Source organism: Myotis daubentonii, chromosome 1 (genome assembly GCF_963259705.1).
Source record: "Myotis daubentonii chromosome 1, mMyoDau2.1, whole genome shotgun sequence".
Taxonomy (NCBI): domain Eukaryota; kingdom Metazoa; phylum Chordata; class Mammalia; order Chiroptera; family Vespertilionidae; genus Myotis; species Myotis daubentonii.
In genome coordinates this window covers 78902561-78919005 of record NC_081840.1, presented here as the reverse complement: position 1 = coordinate 78919005, position 16445 = coordinate 78902561, and the positions used below count along the sequence as shown (strand labels likewise).

The following is a 16445-nucleotide window of genomic DNA, read 5'->3' as shown; positions in this document are numbered from 1 at the left end:
ATACGTTTTTGTTGACTTTAGAGAGAGAAAGGGAGAGGGAGTGAGAGATAGAAATATCAATGATGAGAGAGAATCATTGATCGGCTACCTCCTGCACGCCCCCTACTGAGGATTGAGCCTGATACCCAGGCATGTGCCCTGACCGGGAATTGAACCATGACCTCCTGGTTCATAGGTCAACGCTCAACCACTGAGCCACAATGGCTTGGCAGCATTTTTTTTCATTATCACAATTTACATTCAATATTACTTTGTATTAGTTTCAGGTATACTGCATAGTGGTTAAACATTTATATAATTTATGAAGTAATCTGCCTGATAAGTCTAGTATCCATCTGACAGCATATATAGTTATTATATTATTGACTATATTTCCTATGCTGTACTTTATATTCCTGTGACTATTTGTAACTACCAATTTGTACTTTTTAAAAAAATATATATTTATTGATTTTTTTAAAAAAATATATTTTATTGATTTTTTACAGAGAAGAAAGGAGAGAGATAGAAACATCAATGATGAGAGAGAATCATCGATTGGCTGCCTCCTGCACGCCCCCTGCCCCCCACACACTGGGGATCAATCCCACAACCCAGGCATGTGCCCTTGGCCGGAATCGAACCTGGGACCCTTCAGTCCGCTCTATCCATTGAGCCAAACCAGCCAGGGCACCTATTTGTACCTTTTTAAAAAATATATATTTTATTGATTTTTTTACAGAGAGGAAGGAAGAGGGATAGAGAGTTAGAAACATCAATAAGAGAGAAACACTGATCAGCTGCCTCCTGCACACCTCCTACTGGGGATGTGTCCGCAATCAATGTACATGCCCTTGACTGGAATCGAACCTGGGACCCTTTAGTCCGCAGGCTGACACTCTATCCACTGAGCCAAACCGGTTAGGGCCAATTTGTACTTTTTAAACATTTTTTTAAATGGATTTCAGAGAGGAAGGGAGAGGGAGAGAGAGATAGAAACATTTTATTCCATTGTATATATGTACCACAGCTTAAAATTTTTTCTTTTTTGTTAATTCTCACCTGAGGATGTTCTTTTTTCATTGATTTTCCCCCCATTGATTTTGAAAGAGAGTGGAAGGGAATGGGAAAGAGAGACATAGACATCCATGTGAGAGAGACACATTGATTGGTGCCTCCCGAACATGCCCCGATGCCCCAACCAGACTGGGAATGAACCTGGAACCTGCAACCCTTGACTGGGAATTGAACCAGTGAACCTTCAATACTCTGGCTGATGCTCTACCACTGAACCACACCGGCAAGGGCAGCCTTTTTTCTTTTTTTAATGATTCGGTTTTCTTTTTTAAAAAATATATTTCTTTATTGATTTCAGAGAGGAAGGGAGGAGAAATAGAAACATCAATGATTAGAGAGAATCATTGATCAGCTGTCTCCTGCATGCCCCACACTGGGGATCAAAACTGCAACCCAGATGTGTGCCCTTGGCTGGAATTGAACCCGGGACCCTTCAGTCTGCTGGCCAATGCTCTATCCGCTGAGCCAAACCAGGTAGAGCCAAGGGCAGTCTTTAATCCATTTTTAGTTTATTCTTGTATATGGTGCAAGAAGGTGATCTAGTATCATTTTTTTTGCATGTATTTGCCCAATTTTCCCAACACCATTTATTGAATAGACTGTCTTTATCCCATTGTGAAAATGGCATTTCTTTTAAAATAATTAAAATTAAGTCATTTTGATAAACTCTATTGGCCTTTCCTCTCATGATTTTGAAATTTGGTGTGTTTCTTGGTGACAGTTTAGTGCTTTTCATTTGGATAGCTCTATTCTCCCGGCTACACGTAAAGTCACTGAGAGGTTTTCTACCTTTAGCACCCATTTTAGAACCAGTTCTGGTAATTGCTAAGATGTCATGACCTGCCTTGGGGTTTCCTGCTCATTAGCATCTCCACCAGAGGGCAGGCTGGGCTAAAGAGGAGAGAGGAGAGCAAAATTTTCTTTCTCTGGCTGGCACTGTCCTCCCGCTCCCCATCTCAGCTCCTAGCCTGGTGATTGCACAGAGCTCCTGGGACACGTGTCCAGCTCCAGGCAACACAAGGGAAAATTCTGAAGTGACTGATGATGTGTTTATACATTATCTTCTTGCAGCATTCTCTTTATAGAGGAAAGGAGGAAGTATGGTAATTTACCCAGGACTTAGAATATGTTGACTATACAGCAATTGAGTAATTATGGGTTTTCTCATACTTTCATGTCCTGTGTCCTTGAGAACCAGAATTTTGTGTGTGGCAGACATGAGGTACACATGTGATACAGAAGACGTTAAAAACCCTTGAGCCCTGAGTTTGAGTAGGAACTATCGGCATGAGGTGTTTTATTTTTCGATCCCTATTTACTGAAAAGGTCTAGAAACAATGATTAATTCAGTATCAATGAATACTTCTGCCACCTATATCTTCTTGTTGTTGTTCTGCCACTTATATCTTAAAATACCATTACCCACAGAAAGAAACCACAGCTTGGAGAGATGGCTGATTCTAGGTCGGGGCAGGAAGTGTATAAGATGAGCATGGAATAATTTAGCAAAGAAGCCAGCAGACACTATCAGGGTAATGCCAAAAGGACTCAGGAGCCTAGTTCTCATGGCCAAAGATGGGACAGTTTGAGCATTAATAAGGATAATTGAATAAACATTATGTTTAGGGGCCCTGGCTGGGTAGTTCAGCTCAGTTGGTTAGTGTCCTCCTGATAAGCCAAGGTTGCAGGCTTATCCCCATCAGGGCACACACAGGAATCAGCCATGAACGCATAAATAAGTGGGTCAACACATCAATTCTGCGCCCCCCCCCCATTCCTCTCTCTTTCTCTAAAATCAATAAAAAAAATTTAGAAAAAATAAACATTATGTTTAAATCCATGAGTTCATAATGGGGTTTGTGTATTTATAACTAATTGGTCATCTTATTTAAAAAATATATATTTTTATTTATTTCTGAAGAGAGAGGGAGAGATAGAAACATCAATGATGAGAGAGAATCATTGATTGGCTGCCTCCTGCATGTCCCCCACCGGGAATCCCACAACCCAGGCATGTGCCCAGACCAGGAATTAAACCCTGACCTCCTGGTTCATAAGTTGACGCTCAACCACTAAGCCACACTGACTGGGCTAATTGGTCATTTTTTTTGAAGGATAAGAAAACAAGTCATTATTATGAAGATGGTAAATAAAGAAAAAGCAGTTACATTGCTGTTCGTATATAAACTGTAGCCCAGGGTAATGAGTAAAAGATAAAGGGAGTGTCCCTTTGTAAAAGTATTCCAGCTACAGAGCTTAGATATGGCTGCTTTGAAATCCCTAATAAATTAATGAGTCTAAACATTGAACATCTAGGCCTGGATTCTTCAATGGTTAAATTGAGGTAAAAGAAGGGAATGGAGGAGGAACCTATAGTTTGAAAGAGACTTAAAAAGTCTATGAAATTTTTTGAAAATGAGCAAGGCTAAACTATAATGTTTAGGGATCCACATTTGGGCAATAAAACTACAGAAAACAAACAAAAAAAGCAAGGAAGTGATTATGGTGCACCATAGTATTCATTTATGCCAGGAAGGAGGGGCTGTGATGAATACAAACATGGTGAGAAGGTGTGTGTGGTGGTGGTAATGGGAGGTTACTTTTGGTGTCTGGCAAAGTTCTCTTTCTTTTTCTAGGTGATAGTTTCAAGGGTATTCACTTTAGTTTATTAAGTTATACCTTTGCTTTGTTTTATGTATCTATTTTAAAATTAAAAGGTTAGTAAATATGTGTTATTTATCTTTTATCATTCACCTGGAGCTATAGACATACAGCCCCATTTTATTCTAATCGACACAGTCATTTTTAAGACTAGCATATTCACATCACTATGCATTTAGATACCAGAAAGGTGCCTAGAACCCCAATTCCCTGCTTCTTTGCTGAAGGGACTTACTTCCAAACTGATTTTCTTTTTCTTCTAAGTTTTATTTATATTGCTGATTTTATTGTTAAACTGCGGAGTCAGTAATCCTATCTAATAACAGAGAAACATGGTAATTGGCGTACGACCGATACCCTTTTCATTGGCTAATCAGCGAGATATGCAAATTAACTGTCAGCCAAGATGGCGGCCAGCAGCCAGGCAGCTTGAAACTAACATGAGGCTTGCTTGCCTCAGTGACGGAGGACTCCAACGTTCCCCGCCTGCCGCTGCCTCTGAGCCGGCAGTTTAAGAAACTCTGTAACAGATACGCCCAACTTCAGCCAGCAGATTCGCAACATTGTAAGCAAAGGCCAGAAACCTACTTTCAGCCTAGGCCTAAGAGCTGGAGCCAAGCCTCAAGCTAAAGCTGGCACAGAATTAAAAAAAAAAAAAAAAAAAAAAAAGGAAAAAAGGAGCGTTTGGGAGTTCAGTCACCCCCAGCCTGAAAACAGCCCTCAGCCCCTCACCCAGACTGGCCAGGCACCCCAGTGGGGACCCCCACCCTGATCCAGGACACCCTTCAGGGCAAACCAGCCGGCCCCACCCGTGCACCAGGCCTCTACCCTATATAGTAAAAGGGTAATATGCCTCCTGGCACCGGGATCAGCGTGACAGGGGGCAGCGCCCAAACCCCCTGATCGCCCTGCGGCTCTGTGTGTGACAGGGGGTGGGGCCACAACCTCCCTATCAGCCCTGCTCTGTGCCTGATAGGGGGGAGCTCCCCCCCCCCACGGGCCCTGCTCTGTGTGTGACGGGGTAGAGCCATAACCTCCCCATCGGCCCTGCCCTGAGTGTGAGAGTGGTGGCGCCCCAACCCCCTGATCCGCCCTGCTCTGTGGGTGATAGAGGGCAGCACCCCAACCCCCTGATGGGCCCTGCTCTGTGCGTGACAGGGTACAGAGCCCCAACCCCCCTGATGGGCCCTGCTCTGTGTGTGACAGGGGGTTGCTCCACAACCTCCCCATCGACCCTGCCTTGAGTGTGACAGGGGGCGGCGCCCCAACTCCCCAATCAGCCCTGCTCTGAGCCCGACCAGGGGCTGCACCTAGGGATTGGGCCTGCCCTCTGCCACCCGGGAGCAGGCCTAAGCCAGCAGGTCGTTATCTCCCGAGGGGTCCCAGACTGCTAGAGGGCACAGGCCAGGCTGAGGGACCCCCCCTCCCCCCCCCCAAGTGCACAAATTTTTGTGCACCGGGCCTCTAGTATATAATAGGCTTACATAGCCTAATTTAATCAACATAGAGTGGAAAGGTGAGGACAGCTAACATATATTCAAAGGTTACTCCATGCCAGGTATAGTTTTGAGTATCTGGCACTGCTGACTTTTACTAGTAATCTTAACAATACTGTAAGATGTGGGCATATCTGTATTCTACAAATAAAGAAACTGGCTTGAGTCTACTATGTGCCTAACATCTGTTATGCTGCTTCTGATCATATTGTTTTAGTCATCACATGCTATTTATGAAGCTGAGGATTTGTCTGTATATTTTGAAGTGCAATGGACTCCATTGCTCACTGTATTTTAGCATGTGTCCACTCTGACCTTTAGAATCTTTTCTGTTCTTACACAGACTTCTATCTTACCCACCTCAGTTTATACATTGACTCAGCCTGACCCAGATCACAGATGAAGTTATCCTCAGTTGATGCCCCTGATTTATGTAAGATCATCTCTCTCTCTTTGTAGTTTCCCTCAAATTGATTTCAGAGTTTAGGCCAAGGCCTTGCTACTCAAACTATGGTCCCTGGACTGGCAGCATCAGCATCACCCAGGAGCTTGTAAGAAAATCAGAATCTCCAGACCACCCCAGACTTGCTGAAAGAGAATCTGCATTTTAGTAAGATCCCCAGGTGATTCATATGCACTTTTAAGTTTGAGAAGCATGGAATAGGGGGCTTCTACAACTCTATGCTTCTGTGAGGGACATGGCTCTGCAGTTAGCATTTACCTTTGGTTCTACTGCTTACTTTGTGACCTTGAGTAATTACTTAACCTCTCTGTGCCTTTGCTTCTTCATCAGTAACTTGCCTCAAAGGGTTGTTCTGTATGTGCTTAGGACAGTGCCTGGCACACAGAAAATGCTATAGAAGTGTTAGTTGTCCTAATATTGAATAAGCTTTCATGAATACTTTGTGAGTCCCAATTTTAGGTCAGGCAGGAGGAAGAACAGTTTTGAGAATTGTCAGTGAACCACTTCACTGGAGGATGGGATTATAGAGGCTTCTGCTAGTCTGAGTGGAAGGTCAGGAATTTTAGGCCTGGAGGCTGTACTGAGCAGCTGGCAAAGGACTCCACCTTTTTAAGACCTCAGGACACAGAGTAGATAGTGCCTACTCCCAGGAATTCCTACTTAGATGGCTTGTTGATAGAGCTGTCTATGGGACATCAGCTGCTTAGAGGAGTTGGAAGAAGATTGTGAAATTGATGTTAGAGGGAAGCTGTGAAGATAAGTGGGAAATGAAAACACAAGTGTTGTGTAAAATAAAGGAGCATCTCTTATTGGATAGCATGTGGGGAAAGGCCTCTGGCCTGGTCTCAAGTCTCCCAGAAGATGTTACATCAAATTGCTCATATTTTCTGCAAGCCTAGCTGCTCTCCTAGTCCCAGATGGCAGAGGGGAATAGGGGGATGCTGTGCTCTCTGGCTAGACTGGAGCCTCAGGTCACATTCTGCGCACACGTTTCTCCAGGGCCTCCAGCTCAGTCAGTACCTCCTTGGGTAGATCCTGGTTGACCTGCTCTGTTAGGTAGCTCCTAATTTCACGAACCTCCTGTTCCCAGAAGTCCTTAGGGAGCGAGAACAGCTGGGCAGTATCTATGGCTCCCAGGCCGCTGAGATCCAAGGCGCCTTCCTTTGGCACCAGCCCGATGGGTGTCTCTCGGGCACTGTCCTCCCCCTCTAGCCGCCGGCAGATCCAGTCTAGAACTCGAGCATTCTCTCCGAAGCCTGGCCACAAGAAGCGGCCAGCCTCATCACGCCGGAACCAGTTGACATGGAAGATGCGGGGCAGCCGGGCCCCCTTGCGCCCCTCCATGCTCAGCCAGTGTTGTAGGTAGTGCCCAAAGTTGTAGCCAAAAAAGGGCCGCATGGCAAATGGGTCATGCATGATCACCTTCCCTGGGGAGGGGAAAGGATGGGTAAGGAATCTTCCTGCTTACTGGAAAAGAGAAGGGCACCTGACATCCAGTTGGAGGAGATTGTAAAATGTTCATGGTTCTGGAATCTCCTCAGGGTAGGGTGAAAAGGAATGGGGAAAGGGCTGGGCAGGAGGAAGGTCTGGCTCAGGCAGGGAGAGAAGAGGCAATGTGGGCACATGGGAGAGGGACCATGAAAGGTTCTCACCTTTGTGTTCAGCCGCAGCAGTGGACTCAGAGCGCATGGCACTGCCCACAAACACTCCGTGGTGCCAGTTGAAGGCCTCGTATACCAGGGGCACTCCTAGAAAACCAGTGAACAGGGTCACAGGCAACCCTTTTTATTGGACTCACTCCATCCTTTCTGGTGATTCTGACTCCTAATCTCTCTCCTAGAACCTCAGCTGTCCCATTTTCAAATCTCATGCCTCCCCCCATGTTTGTATTCTCCAGGGGAGAGCTCTGGAGACAGACAACTACAGTTGGCAACCTGAGCTTTGAGTACAAGAGGGAGGTGGGCCCTGATGTAGACTCAGATCCTTTACCGACACAGCATGGCACCCACACAATGTTTACCTTTGGGTCTGCGGCCTCCAAAGATGATGGCATCAATGGGGACACCCTCCGGAGCCTCCCAGGCTGGGTCCATGATGGGACACTGGCGAGCCGGGGCACAAAAGCGAGAGTTGGGATGTGCACTGGGCTCCTTGTCACCTGGCAGAAGAAATACAAATACTATCACTTCCAAGGGCAATCCACCCCCAGCACACACATGCATGTCCTCTTGCACAATTTGTTTTTGCCTCATCAGCTCCCTACAACCTCATGTGGTAGGGAGTAGGGAGTTAGGACATTTCCCCTAAAAGATCAGGTTATTTATCCATAATAGTACTGATAGCTGAGCTGTGTGAGGAAAGAGAGAGGAATTGGGGTTCACCAGGGCACTAATGTTTATGCCAAACTGTGGCCAGTGTTCAAAGGAATGGAGTTAGATGTTGGCATAACCCCCCCCCCCCCCGCAAAAAAAGGATTTCTTTATTTATGGGATATTTAAATAAACACTCAAACCTAAAGCAAAAACTGAATCTGTCTGATGAGTATTTCAGACAGTTGACTTTTCATCAGCACCCTTGAGCTATCAAAATGCAAATAGAAATTGATTTTAAAGCTAATAGAATTTTGCCCTAACTAGTTTGGCTCAGTGGATAGAGCATCGGCCTGTGGACTGAAGGGTCCCAGGTTCGATTCCGGTCAAGGGCATGTACCTTGGTTGTGGACACATCCCCAGTAGGGGGTGTGCAGGAGGCAGCTGATAGATGTTGCTCTCTCATCGATGTTTCTAACTCTCTATCCTCTCTCCCTTCCTCTCTGTAAAAAAAATCAATAAAATATATTAAGAGAGAGAGAGAGAGCGCGCACATGATTGTTTTTTAAAAAAAGCTAATAGAATGTTGGTGTTTTACCTGGGCCTGCCCAGTCCCTGATGGAGTGATAAGGCTCGAAGAACTCAGACAAGGATATAACCTGGGCAGGCATAACCTGAGGAGCCCAGGTCATTTGGCCCCTTCAGGTGCCCTAGAGATGCTTTGGGACCAAATCAGGGGCAAATGTGTACTCGTATGTAGGGCACTATCATGGGGACCCCAAATGGACATGGTGCCTCCTCTGCTGGAGGTTGCTGGTCAGACCTAGGGGGCGAGGAAGTCAAAGAGCTGGTTATCCCTGCCCTTTTCCCACCCAGCAGCTCCTGCCTCCACTCTCAGGAAAGAGCTGTCCTTTACCCTCTCTCTTACACTTTCATCAGCCCCTAATTCAGGTCCCTAGCACAGGGTGTTATTCTGGGAACTGAACAACATGCTCTAGTTATAGCCCTGAATCCAGAAATGATGAAAGGGTTGGGGAATCAGCCTGTAGGGAAATATGAAATTTTCTTGGATTTCTCAGTTGGGTAGGAAGACTGAGGAGGGCTTAATGATGATGTTGAAGAAAATAGAGGGTGATTAGACGAGGAGGGTGACTGCTAGGCCAGCTTGGAAAACTTGAATATAGGCCCCAGTGACCACAGGGCCACCTTCCCCCACCATGCTCTTCTTTGCTCCCATCCCTCGGTCTCTGGGCTCTCTGACTGCTGAAGGCCACAGAAAACTGAAGGGCAGAGTGCAGGGTTGGGGGTGGGGTCAGGATTGCAAGGCACAGGGAGAATTGACAGGGTTGAGAAACTCACTTCTAGGAGAGGCTAAAGAACTAGTCTGATTTAGTTTGGAAGAAGAATTTGAGTGTATGTATTGGAGGGACAGGGAAAGGGTAAGGGTTACAATACTGACCTGTATTTATTTATTTTGGTATTCCTCACCCGAGGAATTTTTCCATTGATTTTTAGGGAGAGTGGAAGAGAGAGGGAAAGACAGAAAAACATCAATGTGAGAGAAACACATTGATTGGTTGTCTCCTGCACGATCCTGACCAGGTACATGCCCTTGACTGGAATCGAACCCGGGATATTTTGGTCCGCAGGCTGACACTCTATCCACTGAGCCAAACAGGCTAGGGCAACAATACTGACCTTTAGACAGTGGTTATTATATAGGGGGATGGTGAGAACCAAGTGGCAGGCGGAGGGGCAGGCTTCCTCCCTTCCTAATAGGTCAAACTTTATGGATTCTGTTGTGAGCCCTATTGCTTCTATAATAATTTTCAAAACAGTCCTCTTTTCTTCTTAAAAAATACCTCGTTTATATTTATGGTGGATTTAATATGTGTTCAGTACTGTGCTAAACCCTTTGTATGCATTTAAAACTTCAACAACTTTATGTGATAGGTGCTACCCCATTCAACTGATGGAGAAACTGATACTCAGGAAGTTAAGCAGTTTAACCAAGTCACAAAGCCAGTACTTGATGGAGCTGGGATATGAACTGAGACCTTGCCTGGAGTTAGAAACTTTAAACATTCATAACTTCCTGTGCCTCCTGGAGGTCCTGGAAGATGCCTGTGGATTGTGAAGGATTTTATATCATCAAGGTGCTGAGCCCTGGGAGCTGTGTCATGACTCCCCTGCCCCACATACCAGGTTTCCAGGCCTTGCCCAGCCAGGAGGTAACAGTGACGCCAGGTGGAAGAGGCTGGTCAATGCCCTCCCAGTACACGCCACCATCGCTGGTCTCAGCCACGTTGGTGAAAAGAGTGTTACTCTGGATTGTGGCCATGGCATTGGGATTGGTGGTGGCAGAGGTGCCAGGGGCCACCCCGAAGAAGCCATTCTCAGGGTTAATAGCCCGGAGTCGACCTGTTAAGAGAAGTGAAAAAAAGGAAAGACCAACCAGGAAAAATTGAGGGGTCGGCCAGGGAAGGTCCTGCTTTGCCTCTCTTGCCCTAAGCTGGACCCTAGATCTGACAAAGAAAGGTTTGTGTCTCTGCCAGGATTTTCAGGGAAAGATGGACTATTCAGGAGAAGTTTCTTCCTAACAAAGCTCACCATGAGCAGTGGAGGGGAGACCTCTGTGCTCTCGTAAGAGCCAGAATCAAGAGTATGATCCAAGGACCACTCACCATCACTGTCAAACCTCATCCAGGCGATGTCATCCCCCACACACTCCACTTTCCAGCCTGGCAGTGCTGGCCGCATCATGGCCAGGTTTGTCTTGCCACAGGCACTGGGGAAGGCGGCTGCCACATAGCGCTTCTTCCCCGCAGGGCTGGTGATCCCCAGGATCTGCATGTTGGGGAGAAAGGGAACGAGGGGGAAGTCACCAAAGGTCAGGGCATGATCTGCACAGGAAGGGCAGCTACAGATTAACAGGGAGGACTGATGTTTATTCACTTAATAGGTGCATTGCCTTGCTACTGGGCCAGGGGTGGCAGTAAGGGAAGCCCCCCAACATTTAGCAGCTTGGGGTCAAAGCTTTGGGCTTTGGGCAGAGTCCCTGCCCACCAGCCTGGCACCTGGCAGTGGGGAGGCAAGGCTGCGGCAGACTGGCCAGGCCCCACCACTGCCTTGCCCCCCACAGCTGCCCAGTCCTCACCAGGCCCTCACCAGCATGTGCTCCGCTAGCCAGCCCTCATCCCTGGCCAGCCGAGAGGCGATGCGAAGGGCAAAGCACTTCTTGCCCAGCAGGGAGTTGCCACCATAGCCGCTGCCGAAGGAGACGATTTCCCGCTGGTCAGGCACGTGGCCAATCAGGGTTTTCTCTGGGTTGCATGGCCATTGGCTCACCGGCTCCCCTGGGGACAATGGGGTCATGGGGCTGCTAGCAGGAGCATCAGAAACTGGGGTTAGAGGGATCAGGGGTTGGCAGGATAGACACTTGAGAGCAAAGGTGGTGCCAATGGATGGTTGAAGTTCCCCACCTCATAATATCCATCAGCTCTCTATTCTTAGAGACTTTCTCAATCTTGTGCAAACTGCTCTGCAAACAGCCTGGACTGGGTCTAGGGAATTAGGTGTCTCATTAATTAGGATGGGAAGGATTTGGGGTTCCCTTTGAGTGTAAACAGGCCTTTGTATCCTCCCATGGACAGAGCAGGGGCTCACCTTGCCCAGTCAGGGGCCGACCCACGGAGTGCAGACACTTGACGAAGTCACCATCTCCGAGGGCCTGAAGCACAGGCGTCCCCAGCCGGGTCATAATACGCATGCTCGCCACCACGTAGGCCGAGTCGGTGAGCTGCACGCCGATGCGGGACAGTGGGGAGCCCACAGGACCCATGCTGAACGGAAGCACATACATGGTTCGGCCTGTGGGGGGAAATGTCACTTTGAGGAAGGGTTCCAACCTGTTAATACCACCAGTGCCCTTGCCTCTGTGTCCCTGCCCTGATTACCCTGCATGCAGCCTGGAAACCTCTCATCCACAGCTTGTTGGAACTCAGCTGGGGACATCCAGTTGCCCAGCTGCCCACGGGCCCCACCAGTCGGGATGGGCACCGTGTCTCGTTGAGATGGAGTTACAATCACCGTCTTGCTCTCTACTCGTGCCACATCCTTGGGGTCTGTGCGGGCCAGCCAGCTGCGGGAGAGAGGATTATCAGGAAGATGATGGCCAGCAGGTCTCCCTCATCCCCAGACCCACTCTTTCAAGTCCAACTTTGATTCCAGGTCTTCTGTTTTCCCCATCCATTTGCACCTCAATCTTCCTCCAGGTTATGTCCCATTTAAGGGGACACATGAAGGGGAGCCAGCTGCTGATATTATTGCAGGCTTAGCCCAAGCCCATATTTAATTATGTAGTTCTTGTGGTCCCCAGCCCTCTAAAGGCCCCTTTTCCTGGCAAAAACTCCCTGAACTTGTGAGAAAAAGAAAAGCTTTTATTTGTATCTGCTTCTTTATTTAACATAAAAATACAGACCACTCCCAGTAAATCCTGACTTTGTTTCCTTTAAAGCTCCTATTCTTGCTCATTCCAGTGAGATGGTCTAGTTAAATCTCATTTTGTCTTAGTAAAGACAAAGTGAGTGGCCTCAGTCCAAGCAGCTGCCCCCATCTTGTGGGTCGCTGGGCTCGGGGCTTACCAGTTACTGTACTTGGGGAGCTTTCGGATGAGTCCCTGCTGCTCCAGCAGGGCCAGTGTGGCAGAGTTCTCTGCCTCAGTCCCATCACAGATGTGGATGCCCTCTGGTTGGCACAGACGTGCACTACGCTCCACAAAGTCTCGAACCCCAGTAGGCAGCTGGCCCAGATCTCCACTGAGTACTCGCAGGGTTTGGATGCTGCGCTGTGATGACCAGCCACAGGGGCTCAGCTTATGCCAGCTAAGCCTGTGAGAGAAAAAAACAGGTAATGAGCCAGGATAGGCAAGTCAAGAGGATAGGAGGCTGGGGCTGCTAGGGAGCATGCTAAAGCAAGTCTGGGTGCAGGTCTCATGAAGAGCAGGTTGGAGTAGGTGAGTGGGATGGGTTCAGGTGACATGTATCTTGTGGCCTTTATGAGGCTTAGTCAGGGTGTCTCCTGGTCAGCAATGGGCAGGTATTGCCAGATGACCATAAAGGCAGTGTAGAAGTACATGTATAGGCATGCTAATGTTAGTGCAGGCTTAGTCCATGCCCATGTTTAACTAGGTCTGGTCAATGTTTAGAAATGAACAGGTGCCCAGGGCCCAAGTGTGGAAACTGTGCCAAGGTGACAGCTTCATGTTTGGTATTGGAAGCTCTCATCCCTGTTCTTTCCATTCCCGTTTACTTTTTTCAAAGTTAAAAAGGCAGCTATTTTTATTTGCTTATTTCTTCTGGTGTGCATGCTGTAAGACTGTGAAAACCTCATGTAAAGAACCTGTTCTTTGAGATGGTACATCTCAAACAGTCCCGGTTTCTAGATTAGGACTCTTGCACAGAGAGTAGGTGATCAGATGTTGGGGTTTCAGGCATCAGATCTGCTGCCGCCCACCTGGTCCAAAAGGATTGCAAAAATATTGCCATTGGGTAGTTACTTTTGAACCATGTGAAAGGCTGACTATTGGGAAATGTCACTGGCTAGGCATGCCCTGATTCCCAGGAGTGTAGGGTCCCTGTTGTCTCTCCCTTCACATTCCTGGGAGAGGGAGAAGCAGGGTCTGCTCTGGTTGGCCTGGACCCAGAGTGGAGTGAGCCAGAGAGACCAAAGGCCAAGAAAGGGAAGTTGCCCTCCTATGCACATGATCCTATCCCTCCCCTGGCTCTCTTTCCTGGAGGACATGTGCCTAGAGAGCTTTGGGTGTGGGTGGTGGGGTGCAACAGCAGACTGCAGGAAGCTCCAGTGCAGAGGGTGTAAGCCTGGGGAAGGGAGGAAGCTCAGACCATAGATGCGGGGATGGGAGCCTGGCTGGAGTGTGAACCGGGGTGGCTTTCACTGGGCAGAGTGAGATGGAAACCAGTGTGGTCCCAGGGGCAAAGGAGGAGGTTGCCTGGGACCTGGGTCTGTTCTCGCCTCAGAGAGGCTTTCCCTGAGCACTGATTTTAAAGGTACACAGTCTGGGGAGAGCAGCTGCAAGGAAGTCTGGGGAGGCTCCACCACTCCTTCCAGTCTTCTAACTAGGACCTGCTCCTTTTTCTTTGCTCCAGAGACCACTTACGTGGGCTGGCCAACGGAACCAGCTGTGCGAGAGAGATGGGGTCAGCTCAAATTCTGGAACAAAACCTGGGGAGAAGGGAGGCTACAGAGGCAAGACAGGAAGCTGTGAAAAGGGGGAGAAGGCAGACAAGCAGGGCCTAGGGGCTCCTGTCCTGGACTGGGGGTGAAGCCAGCCATATCTGAATTGGATCCCTCCCCCTCCCTTCTTTCCCTGGCCCCAGGTCCCGCTGCCTGCGCCAGGCTTCCCGCCAGGTTCCAGTGGGGGAGGCCGGGGAATGGATGTTTACATTAGGGAGCTGTGCGCCGATCCCTGAGCTCATGCACCCTTGACCCCAGGGCCTTACTGCTCCTCGTGGCAACCTGAGCACAAGCGTTACATCTGTAAAGGAAAGGGGACAGACTCAGAAAGGGGCTACGCGGGGGCGAGCGAGGAGGTGGAAGGAAGTTCTGAGTGTCATAGAGACCGCGGGGCAGAGATGAGCAGAGCAGGAAGGGTAGGAGGGGACGGAAACGGAGAGTCCGGAGCCGCTGAGGCAGCCCCTGATCTCAGGCAAGATGTCCGGCCAGAGAAGCTCGGGATCGAGAAACACTCGCCCCCTGCCCGCTGCCCCCTTGGATGGGAAGCCAGGCCGAGGCTGACCAGCAGGAGAGCACAGCTGGCAGCGCCACGGGGGTGAGCTCCGCGGAAGGTGCGGGTCGGCCCCGGGCTGGGGGTCACTCACCGCAGGCCCGGGCGGTACACAGCGGCCATGGCAACTGGGCGGGGGCTGTGGGGTGGCACGAGAACGTAGCGGAGCCTGGCAGAGATGGAAGGCGGGAAGGGAGAGTGCGCGGTGGAGCGACAGGGAGCTGAGACTGGGCGGGAGGCGCTTAAAAAGCGGGCGGGCGGGCGGATGCGGGGGCGGGACCTAGCCGGGCCAGCGCGACCCTCTCTCCGCCCCGCCAGCCGGCCAGCGCTCGGTCTGTCCTGGGCACCCAGTCCCGGGCCCGCCCAGCTGCGCCCCACCCCCGCACCCTAGCCCTCAAACCCCTCTCTCCCACTGGGGGACGGGCTGCTCTCCTCGAGGCTCCGCCCCGCCCTGCCCACTGCACATGATGTAACTTTGAGGACTCTTGCTCCGGGTAGATAGTGACGGGAGACACTGGGTGGCAAACAAGCCAAGGGCTGGAGTCCACGGGGCCTGGAAGTCTAGTAGCGGGTGTTGGGCATGACATTCTTTCTAGGGACCGGGTACTCTGAGCCCCAGGCTCTTCTGATTTGCAGGGTCTCAATTCTAAGGTCTCTTCAGTCCCCAACTCCCAAATCCTTGTTTCTTCTCCAGATGAGGCTCCCTGCTGCGCTGCCTTACCATGAAACAGTCTTCAGGCCAGTCTTCTTTGGGCCTCTGCCCTGGTCATTCTTCCCACATTCCCCTGGAGAAAGCATCTGCTCCACCCAACCACCATCATAAAAGTCCTCAGGTAATTTCTCAAGTTATGTCTCCATCCAGACATTTCTCTTCAATTTGAGACCACTGGGTATCACCCCAAATGCCACAGCACCTCAAACTCAACATGTCTATGGGAGGCATCCACTCCCCCTTTCTTTCTTTTTTTTTTTTTTTTTTAAATATATTTTATTGATTTTTTACAGAGAGGAAGGGAGAGAGATAGTTAGAAACATCGATGAGAGAGAAACATCGATCAGCCGCCTCCTGCACATCTCCCACTGGAGATGTGCCCGCAACCCAGGTACATGCCCTTGACCGGAATCGAACCCGGGACCCCTCAGTCCGCAGGCCGACGCTCTATCCACTGAGCCAAACCGGTTTTGGCAACTCCCCCTTTCTGATAATGGCACCTCCATGCTCCTCTTTAGTCTGTGTGGTCATGTGGGCCTCCTGGGGATAGGTTCTCAGCTTGGCCAATTTGCGTGTTCCTCACTCTGACTTCAGCAATTGGGAATGTTCAAGGATGAGCATGAGGTCCATCTCTTCAGCTTTTTCTGTAAACTTTCAAAATAAGCTTCTGTCCTGCTGAGGTTGCTGAGCTAGTAGACTATAAGCCTGGAGCTTCTGGGTGTCAGCTTAGCACTGCAAAGCAGGAACCTGCCGAGATGCAAGCCAACATAGAGGAATGGAGAGAAACAAATTTGTGATTTAGATTATAGGAACCAATAAGTTTTTTCTCTTGCTGAAGCTAATCTTCTTAATAGAGGAACCGGGGGTGGGGGTGGGGGGGAGATAAGAGAGAAACATTGATTGGCTGCCTTCTGTATGCACCCCAATTGGGGATAGAACCTGC

General features: G+C 49.2%; 1 protein-coding gene across 1 annotated transcript; it reads right to left on the bottom strand.

Annotated features, from left to right (window-relative positions):
• Nucleotides 1–6458: 6458 nt before the first annotated feature.
• Nucleotides 6459–15070, bottom strand: PCK2 (phosphoenolpyruvate carboxykinase 2, mitochondrial). The gene is made up of 10 exons (XM_059708492.1): nt 14885–15070; nt 12629–12874; nt 11942–12126; nt 11652–11855; nt 11154–11341; nt 10670–10832; nt 10188–10406; nt 7697–7834; nt 7329–7424; nt 6459–7103 (listed from the first exon to the last, which is right to left on the bottom strand). Exons 1-10 carry the CDS (start codon nt 14911–14913, stop codon nt 6649–6651), a joined length of 1923 nt encoding a protein of 640 aa, XP_059564475.1. The 5' UTR covers nt 14914–15070; the 3' UTR covers nt 6459–6648.
• Nucleotides 15071–16445: the final 1375 nt, after the last annotated feature.

Excerpts from the sequence above, each read along its gene's own strand:
- PCK2 (XM_059708492.1), bottom strand. The coding sequence starts at position 14,913 with ATGGCCGCTGTGTACCGCCCGGGCCTGCG. Across the intron at positions 12,127-12,628 it reads CTCCCCAAGTACAGTAACTG|CTGGCTGGCCCGCACAGACC; the intron begins GTAAGCCCCGAG and ends TCTCTCCCGCAG. Across the intron at positions 7,835-10,187 it reads GGGCAAGGCCTGGAAACCTG|GTGACAAGGAGCCCAGTGCA; the intron begins GTATGTGGGGCA and ends TTCTTCTGCCAG.